Source organism: Nanorana parkeri, unplaced genomic scaffold, assembly GCF_000935625.1.
Source record: "Nanorana parkeri isolate BGI_ZX_2015 unplaced genomic scaffold, ASM93562v1 scaffold611, whole genome shotgun sequence".
In the NCBI taxonomy this organism is placed as follows: domain Eukaryota; kingdom Metazoa; phylum Chordata; class Amphibia; order Anura; family Dicroglossidae; genus Nanorana; species Nanorana parkeri.
The window spans coordinates 603,412-617,171 of record NW_017306879.1 but is presented as its reverse complement, the minus strand read 5'-3'; the positions used below and the strand labels follow the sequence as shown (position 1 = coordinate 617,171).

The 13,760-nt window shown below is 42.8% G+C and overlaps 1 protein-coding gene across 1 annotated transcript in view; it reads right to left on the bottom strand.

The window, feature by feature from the left end:
• Positions 1–9,132, bottom strand: part of SHC4 (SHC adaptor protein 4) — a 63,909-nt gene extending 54,777 nt beyond the window's left edge. Inside the window, exon 1 of the mRNA XM_018562901.1 lies at positions 8,537–9,132. Coding sequence (XP_018418403.1) covers positions 8,537–9,088 — 552 coding nt within the window. The 5' untranslated portion in view covers positions 9,089–9,132. The remainder of the gene's footprint in view (positions 1–8,536) is intronic.
• Positions 9,133–13,760: the final 4,628 nt, after the last annotated feature.

Here is a 13,760-nt window from a genome sequence, read left to right as displayed (position 1 = left end):
TTTCGAGGATGTTACCTCTTTGTCAAGCTCATTAGGAATTTCCTTCACTGTTCCACATCCATCCGGTCCCGAGACCCACTTAAAAGTAAGTGATCCATCTCCTCTTGCTTCCTTCACTTTGTTTCAATAAGTTTCATAGTCCCTCTAGCCTTGCGCCCTCACGTTTGTCTTTTGTTCCACAAGTGCAGGCACTCCTCCTGTCTCCTAGGGCTGCAGGCGAGGTATAGCTACAGCACCCTATTCCCTTGGCCCAATCCGAGAGCGCTGTTCGTATTATTTGTATGTGCATTTAGAGAACCTGGAGATTGCAGATATGTTTGAACTTTAAGCTTGCTTCTTGCAAAATAAAATATATAACAGTGGGTGTTTGATATATTGTCATTGAGAATATGTTGTGGAAGAAAAAAATTGAATGAAAACCAGGGCCATAACTATGTGTGATGAAGCCCCAAGCAAAACCACTAAGAGCCCTTTAATACCTCCCAATTGTCCCTCATTTGGAACCAAATCCCTCTGTCCCTCTTCCTCCTCAGTTGTCCCTCTTTTTGGTTTGATATATAAATATCTATGAAAATGTTCTATTTAACTACAAAAAGTTTTATTCTGCACTAATACCTGCATCTTATCTTGTTTACTGTTTCGAAAAGCCAGAATAAAGGAAAGGTAGTCGTGGAAAAAAAAAACAAAATCAATTTTGGCATATACAGTGGGTCGGGGTGGGAGGTGTTGGTCACAATTTTTAGTGGGCTTAGGCCAACCCAGGCTATTCACTAAAAATAAACAATATTCGTGATCAGAATGGACAAACCCAAAATCAATGCTGTTGACTTGCATAGCACTTGGCAGCTTTTAACAAACCTTTGCTCAAGTTCAACCAACTGCTAATGATTTGCAGATATCAACACAGGTAGCTAAATAGCATTGCTGAGAGACTAATTACCTAATATTAGACCAGCTCCTATGTGTGGTCCTCTCCTAAATTCTAAATATTATATGTGTGGACAGCATGGCACATAGTGTAACAACCCATGATAACCAATCAGAAATCATTTGTTTACAGCTGCCTGTTATATGCACTTGACTTAAATATTCATGTTAATAAGTGGACTGTTCATTACACAACCCTGAGTGAACTGTCGTAACAAGCTTATAATGTGTTTATAAGGATGTGCCATGGCAGTCATGTCATAAAATGTTTATAGATAGGTTGGTCCTTATTATTACAAAAGGAAATATCTATCTTCAAATTACAGATTGTGTGTGCTGTAGTCACCTTGTAAAATGTTTCATTCACACTTGTTGGTAATATATTTTCCTCCTTCTTATAAATAGCACAGTTTAGGAGGCAAATGTTACAGCCATGCCTAGGTCAAAATATTCTGGAGATGTTAGTTCTTAAAATGCAACTGAAGCAAATACTTTTTTTTTTTTGGGATTGGAGTGGTTGGGCATTATATCACTTTTCAGGGTTTTATTGCTGTGTCCCTTTTAGGGAGATTCACCCTCGCTATTTGACCTGGTGACCTTTATCACTGGAAGTGAAAGAAAATCCCAAATTGTGGGTGGTTGTCAGAACAAGAAGAGATGGGAAATCTTCCAATGGAAACACTAGTTCTGCTGACCCTGCTGACCACCTGGGATTTCCTCTCACTTCCTGTTGTGGCTATCAGAGAATAAGGGAAGGGAAATCTCTCCAATGGAACACAGCTGGCAAAAAGGTTTACAGGGGTTATACCCCTCCCTTACGCTATTCACCTGTGAACCCCGTCAGCAGAAGCCCCACCCCTGCCTGTCGAAGCCCCACCGGCCAAAGGCACGCCCCAACCCGTTCCCAAGCTGGTGTAAAGGAGGAAGCGAGGCGACAGGGAGGAGCCTCCCTGTCCCTCACTTGCTCCTCACTGCTGAGGCGCTCCGTCCATGACGGGTTACACAGCGGGAAGGATATACCTGCTGTGTAACCTGTTAGATGACGATCTAAATGGAGAAAAAGCGGTCAGCTTCAGACATGAAGCTGACTGCTTTTTCCTCCATAATTCTAGGTGAGGCTCTGCCTCATCTGCCTCCCCTGACCGTGCTGCGCATGTCATGCCTGTGCAGAGCTGTGGGAAGCACCCATCAGGCCCCACCCAATACAGGCTGCCTGATGAAAACTACAAGAGGGGGTGGAAACAAGACCAGTCACCCAACACAAGGAGGGAGAGCAGCAGTGACCAGTCTTTAATTACAGGAAGCTCCTGCACAGAGGTAGAGTTTAACACTGGATTACTGCACAGATCTGGAAGAAATACAGAAAGCACACCAAGATTCAAGAATACACATGACTCTTGTATTTAGACAATGCTTGATCATCCCGGAGTTAAACCTTAACAATATTGTTGCAAGGGAAAAGTCAGCATTGTAAGGTGCGGATGCTACATTTCACTCCATGGGGAGCTCAGCATTGTGGATCCACTTTTAAAGACCAATAAAAAAATCTCATTGACATTAGCAAATATAATCTATTCAAATAGAATGTCATGTTATGCCAAGCTGTACAATTCACACAACATGCAAGTGCCATGTAATCATGTCTACAGACATTGCTCACATATGAAGGGACATGGGCCAAGTGTTATCCTCCTCTAAGGGTTGAATTGTCTGTTGGCTGTAAATTCTGTCTGATATACAATGGTAAAGTGTAAAAAAACAAACAAACAAACCCAAAAAAGGTATTCTATCCAATTTGCCTGGCTTGATTTAGAGCCAGCTGTGAAATCTGCAATGACACCTCCTTATCCTGGCCCAAAAAATTGAGATCCTCCAAGGTTCATAAACATGAAATGAATTTATTTTAAGTCTGGAAACCCCCTTTAAACCCTAAACAGCATGTTCAATTAAATGTATTAATTATGCTGTGCTTCATTTCCTGACTCTGTTCCAGGAAGTCCCACTTCACTGACATCTGTCTCACTGCAGACACACACATTTCTCATTGCAATCAGTGAAAAATTGTCTGAAGACAACTCTGCTCAAGTCAGGACTCCAATACATTGATGGATACAGAGAATGGCTTTCAATAAGAAAACACTTGGAGGGAATTTCATAAAAAATGGAGCAGACAGAATCTGGAGCAGTTGCCCATGGCAACCAATCAGCTTCTCTGTTTCACTTTCAAAGCTTAACTGAACAAACTGAAAAGAGGAGCTGATTGGTTACGATTCTGTCTGCACCGGTCTCGATAAACTCCCCCCTCTACTGTAAGTAGACTAAAAATTACATGTGCATGGCTTTTCTTAATGGACCAATAAAAAAGATGTTTGTATACTGTTTAATTCTAGCATTATCATTTGGGGATATACTTCAGAATTGAACCCTCTTTATGCATTACTGTAATGTAGTCAGGTTGTCATCATGTAGTCATACTGTATAAAGCAATACATATGTTTCACTTTTACTTTTTGTAACTGCTAAGGGCAGCAGCAAGGGATAAAGTACCCTGTGCTGGTAACGTAGGAGAGTCGGACCGCTGCTTTCACACACAGCGCAGTAGCTTGGCTCTCCAGCAGTCCGACACATCCACCTGGACACTGTTACTGTCCTACACATAATATAGGTTGATGCAGAGTTCAGGGGTTAGTAGTACCCCAGGGTTCAGGGGTTAGGATCTTAGCGCTCTCACTAAACGAGCAACTCTGTTGAATGGAGCAAAGTTCAGGGGGGCTTGTGTGTGACAGCAGTGTCCCGACTCTCCCACATGCTGACAGCACAAGGTACATAATCAATTAGTTTTCCCATTACTATCAGACAGCAGACATAACTAAAACAAAGAAGGAAATATACAGTGTGTATATATATATATATATCGTGGCTGAGTTGCTGCTGTTCCCAGTTGCTTCCACTTTGTTATAATCCCACTAACAGGAGACCGTGGAAAATTTAGTAGCAAGGAAATTTCACGGTACCACGCTTGGATTCACTGAGCTCCTGAGTGCGACTCATTCTTTCACAAATGTTTGTATTGGGACACCCCTCCAAATCATCAGATTCAGGTGTTCCAATCACCTCCATGGCCACAGGTGTATAAAATCAAGCACCTAGGCATGCAGACGCTTCTACAAACATTTGTGAAAGAATGAGTCGCACTCAGGTGCTCAGTGAATCCAAGCGTGGTACCGTGATAGGTTACCACCTGTGCAATAAGTCCATCCGTGAAATTTCCTTGCTACTAAATTTTCCACGGTCTCCTGTTAGTGGGATTATAACAAAGTGGAAGCAACTGGGAACAGCAGCAACTCAGCCACAAAGTGGTAGGCCACGTAAAATGACAGAGTGGGGTCAGCGCATGCTGAAACGCACAGTCCGCAGAAGTCACCAACTGTCTGTGGAGTCAATAGCTACAGACCTCCAAACTTCGTGTGGCCATCAGATTGGTGCAACAACAGTGCGTAGAGAGCTTCATGGAATGGGTTTCCATGGCCGAGCAGCTGCATCCAAGCCTTACATCTCCAGGTGCAATGCAAAGCGTCGGATGCAGTGGTGTAAAGCACGCCGCCACTGGACTCTAGAGAAGTGGAGATGTGTTCTCTGGAGTGACAAATCACACTTCTCTGTCTGGCAATCTGATGGGCGTGTCTGGGTTTGGCAGTTGCAAGGAGAACACCTGACTGCATTGTGCCAAGTTTAAAGTTTGGTGGAGGGGGATTATGGTTTGGGTTTGTTTTTCAGGGGTTGGGCTTGGCCCCTTAGTTCCAGTGAAGGGAACTCTTAAGGCATCAGCAAACCAAGACATTTTGGACAATTTCATGCTCCCAACTTTATGAGAACAGTTTGGGGAATGGCACCTTCCTGTTCCAACATGACTGCGCACCAGTGCACAAAGCAAGGTCCATAAAGACATGGGTGAGCGAGTTTGGGATGGAGGAACTTGACTGGCCTACACAGAGTCCTGGCCTCAACCCGATAGAACACCTTTGGGATGAATGAGAGCGGAGACTGCGAGCCCGGCCTTCTCGTCCAACATCAGTACCTGACCTCACAAATGCGTTTCTGGAAGAATGGTCAAACATTCCCATAGACACACTCCTAAACCTTGTGGACAGCCTTCCCAGAAGAGTTGAAGCTGTTATATCGGCAAAGGGCGGGCAAACTCAATATTGAACCCTACGGACTAAGACTGGGATGAAATTAAAGTTCATGTGCGTGTAAAGGCAGGTGTCCCAATACTTTTGGCAATATAGTGTATTTTATATTGCTCTTCCAACCCTCCTTCATGAACAAGGCTGTGTTATATAGCTGTCATTTGTAGGCCTACATGTGAACAAAATATAACAAAGCCTCCATGTGGCACAACACGTCACCTACTAACTGGTGAGAGTGTATTATACCTCCCCACATAAGGGACATACAGTATGTCAGCACTAAATATTTAGGCGAGTGGAGAGCCTGGGAAAACGAAAGTGTTCCTGGATTGGGAGCTCCGATAGCACAAGACACCACAAAACAACACACAAAAAAACAGGAAATCATGCTACAATATACAAAGAAAATGTAAAAATCGCCTGAAAATGCTCATGTTTAAGTGTGAACGGGAGGTCTGTTAAAAGGTTAAGAGCAAAAAAAGCATTTCTGGCTTCCACATTCTCACGTTCGTGTACATACATTTAATTCCTGTCTTATGGGCCAAATGTTTACTTGATATTGGTTGGCCAGGCTTAATTGTATTATTTATTGCTATCGGATTTACTATATTCACTGCTTTTGCACTAATGACTGGAGTGAGCCCACTAATTACCCCTTTAATAATTTCCTCTTTATTATTTGAATTTATTGTAGGGTTTTTATAACTTAAATTTAGTATTTTTATGCCCTCCCCCCCATTATCTAGTTTAAAAGCTCCTCCAGTCTTTCTACCATTTTTCCCCCCAGGAATGCTTCACCTCCCCCATTAAGATGCAGCCCGTCTCGGCTGTAGAGCCGGTAGCCGACTGCAAAGTCAGCCCAGTTCTCCAGGAAACCAAATCCTTCCATCTAACACCAGCTCCGGAGCCACTTGTTAAGCTCCCTCAACTCGTGCTATCTGTCCGGAGTGGACGACAACATATGATGTCACAGATGATACTGCTTTCCATTGGCTAAAACAAAATTGCCTGAAGCTTAAAAACACTAAAAAAGCTTCAAAAAGGCACAAAACATGCTACAATATACAAAGAAAATGTAAAAATCGCCTGAAAATGCTCATGTTTAAGTGTGAACGGGAGGTCTGTTAAAAGGTTAAGTGCAAAAAAAGCATTTCTGGCTTCCACATTCATTTTTTTTTTAAAAAGGGCTTTTTGAACATGAAAGGAAGTCCTGGGCTATTCTCCAAAAAAGGGACAGTTCCTTCATATGATTGACGATCAGGAGCTATGTGACATACGTATATCAAGGTCATACATTAGATTCTCCAGTGTCTGACTCCTGCAATGTTGTTGCGTGTATATCATCTGACATCAGCATTTTTGGCTTATACAGTAGTTTATTGGATGTGTAAGCTTTTTTTTCTGCAGGGGAAAAACTACTAACAATGGTGATTTAATGAGCGTATTATTTCACACTTTAATTGCAGGGACGGACTGTTTTTAAAATGACATGTACACAATTCCACGGATTTCAAATCATGGCCTGTCATAAGAAGCTGTACAGCACAGGAATGTCACATACTGCCAACAGGAAACATTATCCCCTTGAGTCCCTGTTCACAGTTGCGGCGCGTGTGACCACAGATCGCATTTGTGCATGTTTTGACGCACGTTAGCTCATTATTTCTATGGACTTCCCCCCTCACAACAAACGTGAAAAAGAAGCTCAAGCAGCAATTTGAGCTGGAATGTGTCTGTGTAGAATGCGTCAATGCTTGGGCAAAGACATGCGTTTTACCAGCCATGTTTGTTTTTTTACTGCGTTGCGTGAACGCGCGCCAATGCTTATGCTTTGGTGCATGTTTACATGCACAGCAAGTGTGAACAGGGACTTTTTAGACTTGAGCTTGGTGTTTTCAGCCTTAAGCATTTTTGTGTTAGCCAATGAAATGATAGTTACACGGAGGAGGAGGAGACAGTTGAAAAGCACACATTATGTTTTTTTAGCTTATTTGATCCCATAGACTTCTTCTCCCATTGAAGTCTATGGGATCAAATAAGCGGATATGGATACCTGAATGATGGAGACGCTGTTAGACCCTGTTCACACCTCAGCGTTTTCTAGCTCAAAGCTACAACACAACAAAATCCCATTGTTTTTTTTTTTGCTCCTGTTTACACTCTTGTAGCCCAACTCCTGCAGCCTGAAAAAGTACATGAGTTTCTTTTCAGGCATATTGAGCATTTTTGCCCCCATAGACTTCAATGTGATCGACTTAAAACGCACATCACAAGCGGTTTTTAGGTTTATTTGCATGATGTCACAACTGCTACTGCTTTCTATTGAGCCCAATAGAAAAATGTAAGCAGATTGCTAAAAATATGACGCACGTAAAAAACAGCTCAAAAATGCATTAAGGGAGAACTATGGGGTTAAGGCTTTTCCCCATAGTTCTCCTAAGGGTAACGGGAGGACACAAACTAGCATCCACCCATCACCCTAGGCTCAGTATACCGCGAGCTGCAGCTTACGGTATACTAAGATGCTGCAGCTGAAGCGGATCCCAACAATTATGTCTGGATCCGCCCAGCTGCGTAACTGACAGCTGACTCTGCCTATCTCATTGTCACAGTCTCATTGTCACAGTCTCATTGTCACAGGTCGGCTAGAACTATGAGGTGAGTGAAAAGCACGCACCTCATAGTTCTCCTTTAAAAACCACCTGAAAATCCCAATGCAATGTGAAGGGGACCTTAGGTTTGTCCACAAGAAGACAGAACGAACTTCAGGACACAAACATACATATAGCGTGTGTGGAGCCAAAGCTATAGCGTGTAAGCAGTGGCTGGACATTTGACCAGACGTTGGGCACTAGTGTTGCAAAATGCATTAGCCGTCACTGAATTTTATTTCAGCAGACCTGAAGAGCTAACACCATCCCTTCTAATAAATAGAAGACCTTGGCCTGGCTGTGACATAAAATAAGAGATTGTTTAGCGTGGATGGACAAATCTCCCGCTCTGGCTATTGTACTGTAGATTGTGAGCTCTTACGAGCAAGGTCCTTCTTTTCCTTTTCTGTGATATTGTATTGTAATGTCTCCCCATATGTTGTAAAGAGCTGCACAAACTGAGGGCCCTAAATAAATCCTGTATAATAATATTCTGAAACTGCTTTAAGAATAAAGGAACAATTACATCAGCTGATCATCTGCAGTAACTGTTCAACCAAACATTTTCGGCCTGGCTTCGTCAACAAAAGCTAATTTAGTAATTGACTATTGTGGAGGCGGCAGGGACACCCACTGTAAGAATTTTGGCCGATTCCTGTGAATGACACTGAAAACATATTTTATAGACAAGTGCAAGCTCTTCAGTTACATGATTACTACTCTCTCATGTGTGGAAATACAATGGCCTAGACATTGAAGAATACTCACTTTTACGCAGTAGCAGAGTACCGGTCCCATGTTGACATGCTTGGTGTGGCTGATGTTCTGCTCAGGTGCAGACTTCTCAGCATCTGGCAACAAACAGTCCTCTTGGGGATTTGCATTTGTGTCCACATCCTGCTTTACTTGAGAAGGGCGCACATAGCTATTGAAAGTGATTTCTGTAGCAGTTGGGCTCCTCTGATCTCTGTGGGAATCATTGAGTTTTAACCTGGGCACCTCCTTTGTGCCCAGAGAAAAGTGTCTCAGCCTCATTAAGCTGCCTGAGCCAGGGAGTTTAAAATGTGACATTTTGGGTATCAAAGTGCATAGTGTGGTGGAACGATCCTGGGTCACCAAGGTGAGGCTTTCAACCGGTAAGAAGGAATCAGCAGCTGCACAGGAATTGGCACATCCTTTGGCATTTAGATTGGGGTTTTGTACACATTCTTCTGTCGGTGTATTCCTGAACCGACTGTATTTTGCTCTCTGAAGCATAACTGGGTATCTCAAGAAAGATTCATGCAGTATTTGCCCACTCAGCTTTCTGTGATCTCTCATAGCCTTTATCAGAGGATAATCGTCTTCATCTTCATCTGTAAAAAGTAAAATCCTTATTGGCCAGCCTCAAATTTCCAGAAGAAACATTTGTCTTAGAATATCATTAAGTAACATATCACACGCAGAAGAGCATTTCAAAAATATTGCATTCTTACAACTGTCTGCAAAAGTAAAACTGGTACATGCACTTCAAATGATCATTAAAAATCATCTATATCAAAAATAGGATTTGAAGAAAATGCATGACTACTATGAGAAGCTGAGCGATCTAGAAAAGATGATCAGATGCCAGTAGATTATAAGTGGGTATAAATACAGGCCGAATATGTGATGAAATCCAGGATCAGGAATATGATAGTCCATCTATCCCATGTGAAGTGTCATCCTTCATCTCCTGCGCAGCCCATGGCACACTGACAGCATCCTGGAGTTGAAGAGATTTTCCATGAATGAACTCCTCTGAATGAAATGCTGCCTGTGTTTGCACGCTATCAATCTGTGAATGAAGCTGAGAATGGCTGGAATTGACTCACAATCCCGAGGGTGTTCAGCTTTCCTCCAATCCGAGGAGAGGCAGGATGACTCATACGGAACAAAAAACACAAAGCTACTAGTTACAGCTCCGATCAGTATATGTAATGACAATGAACAAAATGAAATGCACCATAGACACAGGGATGTGTGCAGCATAAATGGCATAGAGCAAGCTTTTATCCTTAGAATGTATTTGATTGGAGAAATGTATCTTATACAGACCTTCAAACCCTCTGTTAATAGATTTGGCGTTTGAGTCATTTCCTATGCTGCACACAAAGCTTGTTTAGTACTTATTTTTACATGCAGGCAGCAATTCTTTATAGTGTTTTGCTATACTATTTCCAATTGCCCAGCGCTAGAAACACTTATATTTATATCAATAAAAACAATCAGTTAGTCTAGAAATGTCCAAATTAGTCCAGAGTCGCAAACAAATGTCCTTGGACGCATTCAGTGACGCATGCAACGATATAATACATTTTCCAGCTGGAGTATATAAAGTATGTTCTACCATGGGTGACAGCTCTCCCCATCCACGTGTGATACCACCTCCACACACCACACTCACCAGATACGGTGGACAACCACATTAAAATGGCCATGAAATGCACACTAAAGGTGCCCAAAAACTGCACGGTCCTCGTACGAGAATCGCGGGAAATCTCGCGATCGTACGAGAATCATGCAGTGTATGGAAGGCATGCAACTGTTTCTAATGTACGGTCGCACGACTGTTGTATTTCAAGCATGTTGGAAAACCAGCCGAGAATCGTACGATTTTCGGCTGATTTTTAAAATGATCGAGAGATGACTGCCGCACGCGCACACTGCCCGTTGAGCATTGCAGTCATCGGAAGCCCGCCCCTCAGGGGTGAGGGCTTGCGATGATTGCAAGTACGATCTGCCTGTCCAAGATGGGCAGATCGTACGTTTTTTAAAGTACTTTACAACCCTCGCAAGACAAGACAAAAGGATTTTATCAAAAGTCTGGACTTTTTCACAACTATTTTATTTAACCCTTTAGTGAATGGGTAGGAGTAGGGGGGTGGCCGAGGGCGTGTGGGAGGGGGAGCTCGCTCGTCCCCCTCCTTTCCGGTCCTGCCAAGCCTATGCTCGGATCAAGGGTCTGGTGTGAAATTTTAGGGAGGACCCCATGTCCCCCCCCCCCCCATTTTTGGGGGTGGGGGTCCTTTTTAAAATTCCTACCAGACCTTAAGGGCCTGGTATGACTTTTAGAGGGAACCCTACGCTATTTAAAAAAATTAAAATAATGGTCCCTCCTAACATTCCTACCAGATCTAAAGAGTTGACCCCTATTGACTACCATTAGGTTTGAGTTCGTATACAAACTTTTCGGCTGTTCGAATACAAACTGAACACGGGGGTGTTCGGCCCATCACTATATAGGAGCTGTTTTACCTGCCAAATGATTTGTAGTTCTGTCCAGCCACTCCTGACATCTACTCAGTTCTGCTACACAGCACAGCTCTGTCTAGCAGTGGAGGGGGTGTGATCTTTCTCTGTTGTAATTTCCCTTTCACTCCAAGGTCCCCTTCCCACTGCCACTTTGGGGAAGAGGAGAAGCAGCACATTGATGAGGTCATCTCTCTGTCACTGCTCTCTCCTCTCATCAGTATGCTCATTACACTGCAGCACACCTGATTGGCTCCTTGTGATAATTCTCCCCCCTCCTCTCTGAGCTGTGCTGTGCTGTACAGGGTCTTCAAGAGGCTTACACCATGTCAGATACAATTAATTACACTCCTTGCAAAAAAAAAATGAATTTCATACTATAATCAATGATTGTAGAAGTGTAGCAATGTGTGCCTTTAATGCGGAACACACAGTGAATGGAGGATGAGCAGATGAATACGCTCCGTGAATGGACGGGGAGCAAATGAAGAACAGGATCTCCTCCTTCACAGAGTGGATTGCATTGTGGAACAATAATAGTATGAGCTCTACAAAGGAGGAGAGAGCAGGAATTGTCAAGCAAGCGGCACAACACTGATAGTTGCTGGTGTTCACCCTCAGGGCACCAGGAGATATTTGCTCTGGGGTATAGCTGGTGGCATTTAGGGAAGAGTAATGAAGTAGAAGCCTTGATGAGGTGGGATACACACCATTACTGGTGACTAACGTGAATCAAAAAAAGAAAAACCTCAAAACATTAATCCTTTTGATGTGAGCACTGTATCCCCAGAGGCCATCTGTTTACCTGTTTAAAGCTGACTGTCGGCTTGAAGCGATTCTGATGGCTTCCAAGGGCCATCAAACAGGATCCCCCAGAGCTCCACTGCCCCTCTTGCAGGCCTGGGACCAGCATCGAGGGTGTCGACAGAAAGCGTGGAGAGAGACGATTGAACATCTGTTTGGTGAATTCCACCCCACTGAATGGAGCCAAAAGCACAGCTGCTTGCATCAATTCTGTCTCCTCAGCTGTCATTCCCCGGCTAGAGAAGCTATTCAAACATGATCTGAGCTTGAATAGCTTCTTTGTAGAGAAAAGGTGACACTAGGGGTCTAATAGAACCTACATTTGCCCTCATATATCTGCAGCAGCTTAAATCTACCTTTTGACAATGTTTTAAGTTACACTCATATTCAGGGTGAAACATGGTCACATCGCAATCTACCCCACCTCCTGCCCACCAACCTACTTGTATTAATTCGGCGTTGCTGCGCAAAACTCCACACAGTCCCATCAGCCACCGCGACAGAGGAACTTATAGTTCTCAATGGAGTAGCATCACAGCACTTGTAGTCCATTCATTCTTCCTCCATGTGAATGAATGTCCATACTTCGGTACAGACATGGACAGGAGGAAAAGTCTGCAGGTGCCAAAACATTGCACCCGTTATCCACTTATCACAGTTGCAGTGCTTTACTGGCAGCTCCTATGCACATTTGTTTATTATAAAGTGTACATTTATTTTGGTGGAACTTCCCTTTAATCCACTTCTGCCACAGCCAGGAACAGTATCGAAATCAGGTAACCCAATAAGGGATCGGTGAAGCTAAATTTCAAGGTCACCAATCGCTCCACTCATCATGAGTTTAATAGCAGTAGATGGAGACCCCAGCAAAAAAAACAAGATGAAACATTGGGGGGGCATATTTAAAAGTTTTTAGAAGTGACAGAGCAGCCACAGACTGCAATAAAAACTAGCTCATGGTGGAGCCATCTACTCATAGGAAACTCTGTTGGAGATTATATCTCAAAAGGAGGCCCAGGGAGACAAGAAACCAGCATGTGACTCAACTGATGAGAAGCCATGCAAAAAGCAGTTTGTTTTTGGTGAAATTGGCCTTAAAGTGGAACTTTTTTTAGAATCTGTGGATGATTTTCCCACATTTCCTATCTTAGTGACCACTAACTAAGTTCATTTCTGTGAGACAATTAGAAGAACCAGCTCAATGCTCAAACAGACTCCAGAAGAACTTTCCTGCAAAAACTAACATCAGAAGAGACAGAAACATCACCTTTATAAAACTTATCAAAAATGTGTGAACAGAAAAGCCTACTAACTGCCATGGTAGAATTAACAGAAACAGTTAAAAAAAAAGAGGAATCTTATCCGGCAACTCATAAGCTTGAATGACAACCTGATGAATCTACTTAGAAATAGCAAATCTAGAAACTGAACAACCTTTTCTAAGACCTTCAGTTAAAACAAATAAAAAATCCAAACTCCCAAAAAAAACTGTAGCTGATAGCTAACAGCCCACCCAACATCCAAACAATGAAGAGAAAGGATGAACAGGAGCAGGACAAAAGTAAAAGGTAAAACAATGTTTTTATTCAAATGAAAGTTCGAAACCGCAGGTTTCCTTTTTAACCAAGGTGGTCTTGAAACAACTTTGACCTTATGAAGAACCAAATAGGGTTCTCCACAAAACAAAGCAGAACCCCTTCTAGCCGAGGTAATATACACAAGAAAAGGTAACCTTTTTGAATAACAAAGACAAAGAAATAACTTGGATTGATATCCCACGAAGGAGGAAGAGACGAACATGAGCCACACATGGAACTCCCCGAATAGAAGTATGAATAAAGGAATTACAAGCAAGATGAGGTTGAAAAAGGACCAACAAGGCGGATATCTGATCCTTTATGGTACTTAGAGCTAAAAC